We start from the raw sequence: 8,923 nt of genomic DNA, 5'->3' as shown, positions 1-8,923 counted from the left end.
CAGTTTTATGAAAGTACACTTTTTCTACTTGAAAGGGTGGAAATCTCCTAATCCTTAAAATAAAGATTTATACTAGTTTTTAAGAATTATTATCTCTATCCACTAAATAATACCCAGCAAGATAAAAAAAAAGTCTTAGAAAGTTGTCTAAGAAAACTGCCTAATTAGCTGAATTCAAACACATAAATAGTCATTCCAAAGGGAAAATGCTTCCCACGTTGGAGAAACTACATAGCTCAATGCCACCAACACACATGCTCTGCACAGTGCTTCTGCCTTTCATTGTTTCAGCGGCTCAGGAGAGGAAAGATTCTTCATAATCTTTCACTGCTTTGTCTCAAGGAAAAACATTCGTTTTTAGTAATTATATATCCTTAAAATCTTACTTCACAGTATTTCTAAATAATAAATTTAAGATCAATTAATCTTTAAGTTGTGAAGATCTCTGTTAAAACGTCAGCAAAATTGAAAGAGGATCACACATCGACGGAACGGCTGCTTTTTAGTGTTACTGTCTTCTGTCCGTTCTGTTGGGCCTCCAAGTCAGGATTGGAGCATTCGGCTAAAGCAGCTCCTCTTAACTGCTGGCCAAAGAGGAAGGGAAGGAAATCCAGAACTGATTGAAGTAAAAGACAAATCACCAAATTTTACCTTTGCTATCTACAGTAAAGGACTTAAATAAAATCTGCATCTCAGCTATCGTTACATATTTAATACTCTTTTAATTCCCGAGTTGTATTTTCTAAAAAATGTAGTTTTTTCAAAACAGTATTTATTTTTTACTTGTGGAAGAAAGTCAGTATGATTATTCAGAGGCTACTTTACAAAGATCCAATTAGAATATCAAGGTGGGTTTTTTTAACACAAGCAAAGCTCTCTTCTTCCTTTTTTATATTATGAATTTAAAGTAACAGATTTTTAAGATCCTCTAGGCACTGTGTCCCACTTATGCCTTCTTCCCCTTGTGCCAGCATAAGCATTCATCTAGCTGCACGGCAAACTGAGCTGGTGTCCTGGACCAATTCTTTTGACAACAGCAGCAGCTTGTATTGAAGCGACTGAAGCTAGGGAGAAAGGGACAAAGGAAACTCCCCCTGTCATTTTAGGGAAATCATTGTAGAGATAAACTTCAAATTTCTCCTTAGAGAAAGGGTTTCAGCAGATGAATCACAAAATTTTTAATCAAAATTTTTGGGGAAAAAAGAACAAACAATATAGCATGAAGCAACACAAAATGTGAAAACTAGTACTAGTTTATTTGATTTGTTAAGTCTTTTGTAGCAGGAAACAAACTGTTGCTTCTGGGTTTGTATTGATGTCAGTGCTTATTTTTATTCTTCAGTGAAAAATATTAATCACAATTACAGTAAGAATAAGGATTTAAATTCTAATACTGAATTTGCTTTCTCATATCAATACTGCCATTGCATTAAATAAATCAGTAGAGAACTGTCTCTTCTTTGTTTCTGTTCTTTTTTTTTTTAACATAGTATTATGAAACAGATGGGTAGAAATATTTATCATTGTTCTAAGATGAGAACGAGGTATTATAGTTCATACTTGGAGTTTGGGCATTTTATTCAGTGCCTGAAGCGACACAGCAACCACTTTTGGGGTGGGGGAGCAGCTTTCACTGAATTCCCTAGAAAATACTCAGGCAATCTGCTTGTCATCCTTACACAAGGGCTGTGCTAATCTTCTCCCTCGTTCCAATTTCACCATGCGTGGTGCCAAAGCATGAGCTTGCAGAGCGCGCTGTGTGTAAAAAAGGATTTCTAACGTTTCCCAGCTCGGTTCGCAGCTCGCTCACGGGCACCAATGCAGCCGGTGGAGATCGCCTCGCCAGAGGCGGGCGGAGGGCTGCCGACATGGCTCTGTCATCGCACCACAGCGCGCATCCATCGCGGCGCGTCCAGAGCTGCGCCGACCGAGGTGGCTTCACCAGACACCGCTACCGGCAGGACGGGAAGGAGAGCCCGCGAAGCGCCCACGCCGGCCTGCCAGGCCCCCTCACAGCGGCGACCGGAGCACACACCCGGCTGCAGCGGGAGCAGGAAGGGCACAAATCGTCCACAGCAGCTGCCCCGGGAGAAACGCCATCACAGCAGCCCGAGCCGAGGGGCCCAACCCGCCTCCCCTCACAGCCCTCGCCCCTCCGCGTCCGCCATTTTAAAGTGTCACCTCCCCGCCCACGCGAGAGGCGATTCCTTTCGTTAACGCTTTTTTTTCACGCGGCAGGGCTTTCCCGCTCCGCCACCCCCTAGCAGAGACAGACCTCGCCTTATTTCCGTTTTTTTACCGTTTTCGGCACACATTGTTCAAAATTTCCCCGCCTCCGCCGAGTCCTTCCGGGTCACGGCGGAGCCGCCTTAACGGTCACTTTCAACGGCAGGCGAGTTATTACTTTAAAGGACGATCTTCCGTGCGCCCTCCGAGGCCGCCTCCGGGATCCGAGGCCGGTAAGGAGAAAATAGAACGACAAGGCCGCGCTCGGGGAGGCCGCCGCCGGGCGCGGGGCGGGCGGGGCGGCGCGCGCCGGGCGGCGCTTTCGCTTCCGGGTCGCCGTCGGCCATTTTGTGGCGTTAAGTAGGCGCGCGCGGGCGGCGCCCCGCTCATTTCCTCGCAGCAGCGGGCAGGGGTGGCCGTTGCTGGCGCTTCGCCTCCGCTCCGGCCTTAGGCCGCCTCTCCCCCCCGGACCCCAGAGGTGGGTGCCTGCTCCTCCCTCTCCGCTGAGGACCCCGCGGCGTTCCCCTATGCCCTGCAGCTCCCCTCCTTTCTGGACTCTGCTGGGCCGCCGCTCCGGCGCCCCCCCTCCGGTGTGAGGCGCTTCCCCCTCAGGGCCGCGCCGTCTCCTGACTTGCCCCCCTTCCCTCGGGTTTCTTCTCCTCAGCCGCCGCCGCCCCTCGGGGGCTATTGCCCGCCATGAGCTACGGGCGCCCTCCGCCGGACGTGGAGGGCATGACGTCCCTCAAGGTGGACAACTTGACCTACCGTACGTCCCCGGACACGCTCCGGAGGGTCTTCGAGAAGTACGGCCGCGTGGGCGACGTCTACATCCCCCGGGACCGCTACACCAAGGAGAGCCGCGGCTTCGCCTTCGTCCGTTTCCACGACAAACGCGATGCCGAGGACGCGATGGACGCCATGGACGGGGCCGTGCTGGATGGCCGCGAGCTCCGCGTGCAGATGGCCCGCTACGGCCGCCCCCCCGACTCGCACCACAGCCGGCGTGGCCCGCCGCCGCGCCGCTACGGGAGCAGCGGCTATGGCCGCCGCAGCCGCAGGTGAGCCCCTGGAAGGGCGCAGGGGGACAGCGGAGTTTCAGTAATGAGGCGGAGAGACGGGGCTTGGGCATGCGCCTGTACGGCGGGGGCCGCTTGGTTCTGTTTCCTCTTCCGAGTGAGTTTCGTGGCGGGGCTGCGAGGGGGGAGTAGGGGTTTAGTAGCGAAGGCACGTGGAGTTCCCTCGGAGCGGAAGGGTTTTGCCCTGTGGTAGATTTTGCCCCCGGCCACTCACTAAACAATGGCGCCTTCTTAACACTCGTTTTCTTGCCCACGTGGGTCCCGTTCCGCCCTCTCTGTCCCGAAGTAGTCGCTGAAGTCTGTTGCGCCGCCCGTGTTCAACTTTTAACGCGCTTTTTTTTTTCGCTCCTGATATGTTTTAGCCCTAGAAGACGCCGTCGCAGCCGATCTAGAAGCAGGAGCCGCTCTAGATCCCGCAGTCGGTCCCGCTACAGTCGATCCAAATCCCGGTCTCGCACACGCTCTCGGTCTCGCTCCACCTCGAAGTCCAGGTCTGCCAGGAGATCCAAGTCAAAGTCCTCGTCTGTCTCCAGATCCCGGTCCAGGTCAAGATCCCGGTCCAGATCTAGAAGCCCTCCCCCTGCCTCAAAGAGGGAATCCAACTCTAGATCCAGGTCTAAGAGCCCTCCCAAGTCTCCGGAAGAAGAAGGAGCTGTATCCTCCTAGGAACATGGTAATGTACCTCGGGATCAGCACATGTTGCATGTTACTTTATTATAGCACTTAGGTGGGGTGTTGGGTAGTTCTTAGAGTATTAATAGCCTGAACCAAGTGAATCCTAACGGGGCACATTGTTAGTGTTTTTTTTTCTTGAGCAGTGCTTTTTGGTTATTGGTTTAGGGAAATTTAATACCAAAGGGCTTTCTACAGAGAAATTTTTTTACAGAGAAAATGTTTTATTGAGAGATTAATGGCTTGGTTTTAATAAAATATTGTATGAGACGCAACCTATGATGAAAATGACTATTTCTTACTGTATTTATCCAACATCTGCATTTTCCCCTTTAAAGCTGCGGTCTCCTGTTTGCTAAAAGAATATTGGCCAGTATTGCAGATTTTAACTGATTTGGCTGATCCTCCAGGGACCAGTTTCTGTGGGCGTGTATTGGAGCAGGTTTGTCTTTAAATGTTAAAGATACACTATCCTTTTATAATGGAAGATCGGTTCAGTGGCCGTTATACTGACTGGAGGTAATAACTGTTCTAGAAAAGTGGCAAATTCCTTGCAACGAGAAAACCACGGAAACTAGTTTTTCCTCAAGTCGACATCTTGAAGAGGCATCTAAGGATACACCGGGTGGGGAAAGGATAGTGTGTCTTTAACCCTTCAAACTGTTTGGTCCTATTTTTAAAAGGAAAGGGCCTAAGCTAGCTCTGAAGTTAGATAATTGTAGCAAAATTAGTCACACTTTCTGTTTTGAATGCTAATTAGAGTTTAGTTAAGTCTTTATGAAGAAGTATTAGTTTTATAACTTTTATATAAGTTTTAATAATTTATTGTTGAACAGGCTGAATTGAAGTTAATGGTGGCTTGATCTACAGCCTGATGCTTATTCTTCTTTGTTACTAAATACTTTGACAGAACCTTACATTTGGCCTCTGAAGTAAAGCAACACATGGGGGGAGGTGGAACACTGTGGAAATTCCTAAAACTTAATTAAATTAGGCAAAGCCAGTTGAAACACAACTAGAAGTATACCTGAAGTCATCCACACAACCAAAAGAGACAAGGTAGAAACCTGGCTGAACTTTTCTTTCTTCAAACCTAGATGCATCAGATAAATGAGAATCTACATAAAGGACGCCTTTTTGGGGAAAAGATCGCTTGAGTCTTCAGTCCATTGGAGAGACCCCTGGCATGAGCAACCAGCTGTCGAAAAGGTTATTTTGTAACATTTTGTCTAACTTTTTACTTGTTTAAGTTGCGCCTCAAGTGGCAGATTTTACATTTTATGTGCCATTTTGTTGCTGTTATTCAAATTTCTTGTAATTTAGTGAAGTGAACGACTACCGATTTCATTATTGGCTTGGATATTTGAGGTAAAACTTCATTTTTGTTTATATAGTGCTGACTTTTATTTGAAATTAAAACTGATGGTAACTTGCTGCCTCCAGTTTCATACTGAGGAAACATGCAGCCATTATATGCTGAGTAGCTAACTCTGTCAAAAAGTATTCTCAATTTTGTCTTCATTCCTTAAATAAAATTCTGCAAAACTTCAATTTGAAACTTACTGTAAATGCTTTTTTACTTTGAATTCAAATAGCATCTTCAAATTCAAATTGGTAGAAATCTTTTCAGGTGACAGTTGATATTTGAAAGGATTGTTTTATCAGACTCAATTCTAATCTCTTCTCTTATGTATTTTTGTGCACTAGGCGCAGTTGTGTAGCAGTTGAGTAATGCTGGTTAGCTGTTAAGGTGGCGTGTTGCAGTGCAGAGTGCTTGGCTGTTTCCTGTTTTCTCCTGATTGCTCCTGTGTAACGATGCCTTGTCGTGCAGAAACAAATGGCTGTCCAGTTAATTAAAATGCCTGACAACTGCACTTCCAGTCACCCGGGCCTTGCGTAAAAATAATGGAGCATACAGTGAGCACATCTAGCTGATGATATACACACCTTATTTTTTCCAGAATGGTAAAACTTACCAACCTACATATATGAACTTACATATGAGAAACGTAATGTTAAGAAAAGAAATGGTTCATTCCTTTGTAAGTACTGATTGGTGTATCTTTTGCTTAAGACATTCTGTACTATACCCACTGTCTCTGTAGTTAATATTAAACATTTTTCTGTGTTAACTTTTCTCAACTTAATGTCTGAGTCAGCTTATTTTTAGCTTGAAAAGATTTCTGCAATTATACTGTCAATGTTTAACTTCTATATAGTAACTGAATGCATTCTACTGCTTATAAATTTTATCCACTGGGGTTGCTTTTAAATTACTACGGGCAAACTTAACTAGTGTTGTGACTAACCCAAATGTTGTATGGCAAGTGTTGCACACCAGACTATAAACACAGAATCAGACAGGTCTGCTGGACGTTGTTACGGAAGATACACACTGAGCAGTACTAATTGCATTTGCTGTGTGCTTGCCCTGACTCAACAGGCTGCTGCTTGATGGTAGCTAATCTTACAGCGATGATTTTTTTCTTGATTTGGGTACCAAAAATGAATTGTAACTTCAACCATCGTGTCATGGGTTATTGTAATGCCTTGTTAACTTTATGCATGTATGTTAAATGGGAACGGAAACATCTGAATACTTGCAATCTGGCTTGATTGAGGATTAAAAGTACTTTTCTACAAACTGAGGAGTTTGTATGGTCCAGGACTGCAGGGCTAGTGGCAGTCTACACAGATTCATTTAAAAACAAAGGGGCTGGCTTTTGTATGTGAATCTTTGGGAAAGAGCTTCAGTCCTGGGAAACAGATCTTATGGGGATATTTTTTTATCTTGAAAGAGTGCAGTTAACTTTTCTTCATAGCTGAAGTTGTGAATTTAAGTTGGATCTTGTGGATTGTCAGGTTGTTAAGCTATGTTGTGTAGTGGCTTACATACCAGAATTGAGTCTTTGAACTATTACATGGTCTTTGGGGAGGAGCACAAATTTCTCAAAAGCCATAGCTGAACAATTGAACAGCTTTATTTTTACAATGCATGTTTTAAGAATTACTGCTAAGGGGATCTGCTTCCCAAAAAATATGCATGAGGTTTGCTGTAAACGGGACTGTTTTCTGCAGATCCGTGCTACAGTGAACAGTTAAGTATCATCTTGTATTGGAGCCAACAAGTGGAATAAACTTAAGTACCATCTGATTGTGCTAGTGAGATGATCATCATTTCAATTGTATGTCTTCCTGGTAGAGAAGAGCTGGCCAAGTGCTCTCTGTCTGCACTGAACGAATGTAAGGGAACGTGGATGTGCTTCAGTTTCCATTTGCAGAGCAAAGCTTCAATAGACCAGTCAGCACTGAGGGGAGGAAATAACCAGCGTGTGAAAACAAAATCCAAGTTCATAACTTGTGCAGTAATTGTAGGAGACTGTCACCAAACTTAAATACAAAGTTCACAAAACTGAGTTTGTAATAGTTTTCTAGTCATTATTTTCTGGTTTGGATGCTACCCCTAGGATTTACTTGGCCAATGCCAGCCCCATTCACAGTCTGTGAGGCACTTCTCTGGAATCAGTGCTGTGGTGCTTCTGAGAAGTCAGCGCTCTTTAAGAGCTGAGACAGTGAGGCAGGAATTAAGATTTGAGCCTTAAATAGGCAAAAGGGTTTACCTTCGGACTTGATAAGTAGTCCAGAATTGAGCGTGTGGATTCCTTTCCAGCAAGAAGTAAATTGTAGTTAAAATATCTTCAAAGTCTGTGTAGTTTGGGGAGATTAAGCAGTCTTGGTTAGTCTCTGGATTCTAGGTGTAGTTAAATATGCCTGGTTATATGAAATGGCAATTAAAAATCGATACCTGAGAAGCATGGCCTTAAGCAGTTAGTTAATGACTCCATTTTCTATTCACCCACCCTCTGGTGGTATCTATGATAGCTTAATGCTAGAATTACCCCAAGAATAACAAGTTCAGTAGCCCAGTATCACCATAAAGGCTGTCACCTGATCTCTTGACAGTGTTCCCAGTACTACTTGGACATGAAGTCCTCGCACTTTGTCACAAATCAAAGATACCCGAGAGCATTAACATACCTTTTGGGTCAAAAAAGACATCCGATCCTAAAATAATGTCTACAGGAGCAAGAGAGAGCAGTTCCGGAGATACCCGCCCCCAAGTGAGCCCTATAACGGGTACGCGGGGCAGGTCGTTCATCAGACAGCTCCTCCGACAGTTGTGCAGGCACTGGGGCAGCTCCTCGCTGTCGGACAGGATCACTTCAGCACCGCACTTGGCAGCCACCACGCCGGGGAGGCTCACGCCCGCACCGACCTGAAACCGCAACGTGGTCACGGCGACAGAAGGGGGGGCGCCGCCCCTGCAGCTAAAGATGGGATGACGGGGGTGCCGCGAGGGTCCCGTTAGCGGTACCTCCAGCACTCGCTTGCCGGGCAGGCTGCTCCTGTGCACCCAGAGGTACTGGGCCAGGACCACGGCGCAGGGCCACACGTACATGCCGTACTGCGAGTCCAGCACCTGAAACACACCGGGCGCGGCGCTGGGAAGGCGGGTCCCGCTCCTCCGCCGAGACAGTCGTACCGATGTCCCGGTTTTACCGACGTCCGTCCCCCCCCCCGTGCCCCCTCCCCGGGGGAGGTACCTCGGGGATGCGCACCGCCAGCACCGCCGGCCCCTCCGCGAAGCGGTACCGCCGCACGCTGCCCCGCCGCCGCTCCTCCATGGCCGCGCCGCGCATCCGACCAATCGCGGGCGGCCACGTCTGGCACCAGGTCGCGCGGACCAATCGGCGACTTCTCCGGGCGTGGCGTCACGCGGAGCGCCGCCGCGGGCGCTGATGGCGGCGGGCCGGACGCTCAGCGCGCGGCCTGTGCCGGCGCTCCGAGCGGCCTCCCCCGAGTGTCGCGGTTAAACCGGGCCGCTCCCGCCCGCGCCGTTGCCCCGGCGGGGCTGGGCAGGCTCCCCCCCGCGGGCCGGCGCCGTGAGG

General features: G+C 47.6%; 2 protein-coding genes and 1 non-coding gene across 9 annotated transcripts; 1 reads left to right on the top strand and 2 right to left on the bottom strand.

The window, feature by feature from the left end:
- Positions 1-1,637: 1,637 nt before the first annotated feature.
- On the bottom strand, positions 1,638-1,739 carry LOC127024228 (U6 spliceosomal RNA). The gene has a single exon (XR_007767538.1). It is a non-coding gene; the product is annotated as a U6 spliceosomal RNA (small nuclear RNA).
- A 904-nt stretch (positions 1,740-2,643) lies between these two features.
- Positions 2,644-6,116, top strand: SRSF2 (serine and arginine rich splicing factor 2). Of its 5 annotated transcripts, none has more exons than XR_007767507.1 (3): positions 2,644-3,284; positions 3,665-4,416; positions 5,072-6,116. XR_007767507.1 is itself a non-coding variant. In XM_050908317.1 (3 exons), exons 1-2 carry the CDS (start codon positions 2,923-2,925, stop codon positions 3,966-3,968), a joined length of 666 nt encoding a protein of 221 aa, XP_050764274.1. In that variant the 5' UTR covers positions 2,644-2,922; the 3' UTR covers positions 3,969-3,975; positions 5,072-6,116. The 5 variants fall into 5 exon arrangements, 3 of the variants coding, with proteins under 3 accessions (XP_050764274.1, XP_050764273.1, XP_050764272.1); XR_007767508.1 differs by having other exon boundaries at positions 3,665-5,183; positions 5,682-6,116; XM_050908317.1 differs by having other exon boundaries at positions 3,665-3,975.
- A 997-nt stretch (positions 6,117-7,113) lies between these two features.
- METTL23 (methyltransferase like 23) lies at positions 7,114-8,649 on the bottom strand. 3 transcript variants are annotated; one of them, XM_050908311.1, is made up of 5 exons: positions 8,579-8,649; positions 8,350-8,454; positions 8,013-8,250; positions 7,595-7,679; positions 7,114-7,282 (listed from the first exon to the last, which is right to left on the bottom strand). In XM_050908311.1, exons 2-5 carry the CDS (start codon positions 8,431-8,433, stop codon positions 7,114-7,116), a joined length of 576 nt encoding a protein of 191 aa, XP_050764268.1. In that variant the 5' UTR covers positions 8,434-8,454; positions 8,579-8,649. The 3 variants fall into 3 exon arrangements, with proteins under 3 accessions (XP_050764268.1, XP_050764269.1, XP_050764271.1); XM_050908312.1 differs by having other exon boundaries at positions 8,013-8,454; positions 8,579-8,627; XM_050908314.1 differs by lacking the exon at positions 7,595-7,679 and having other exon boundaries at positions 7,228-7,282; positions 8,013-8,454; positions 8,579-8,627.
- Between the last annotated feature and the right edge of the window lie 274 nt (positions 8,650-8,923).

This window comes from Gymnogyps californianus, chromosome 19, assembly GCF_018139145.2.
Source record: "Gymnogyps californianus isolate 813 chromosome 19, ASM1813914v2, whole genome shotgun sequence".
NCBI classification, from domain to species: domain Eukaryota; kingdom Metazoa; phylum Chordata; class Aves; order Accipitriformes; family Cathartidae; genus Gymnogyps; species Gymnogyps californianus.
Note: the sequence above shows the minus strand (reverse complement) of the source record. Positions and strands in the feature narration are given on the sequence as shown.

What these genes read in the sequence shown, in the direction of transcription:
- SRSF2 (XM_050908317.1), top strand. Translation starts at nt 2,923, where the DNA reads ATGAGCTACGGGCGCCCTCCGCCGGACGTGGAGGGCATGACGTCCCTC. An exon ending in TATGGCCGCCGCAGCCGCAG is followed by an intron (nt 3,285 to 3,664) that starts GTGAGCCCCTGG and finishes GATATGTTTTAG; the next exon opens with CCCTAGAAGACGCCGTCGCA.
- METTL23 (XM_050908312.1), bottom strand. Translation starts at nt 8,433, where the DNA reads ATGTACGTGTGGCCCTGCGCCGTGGTCCTGGCCCAGTACCTCTGGGTG. An exon ending in TGTCTTTTTTGACCCAAAAG is followed by an intron (nt 7,680 to 8,012) that starts GTATGTTAATGC and finishes CAAACTACACAG; the next exon opens with ACTTTGAAGATATTTTAACT. An exon ending in ACTACTTATCAAGTCCGAAG is followed by an intron (nt 7,283 to 7,594) that starts GTAAACCCTTTT and finishes TCCTCCCCTCAG; the next exon opens with TGCTGACTGGTCTATTGAAG.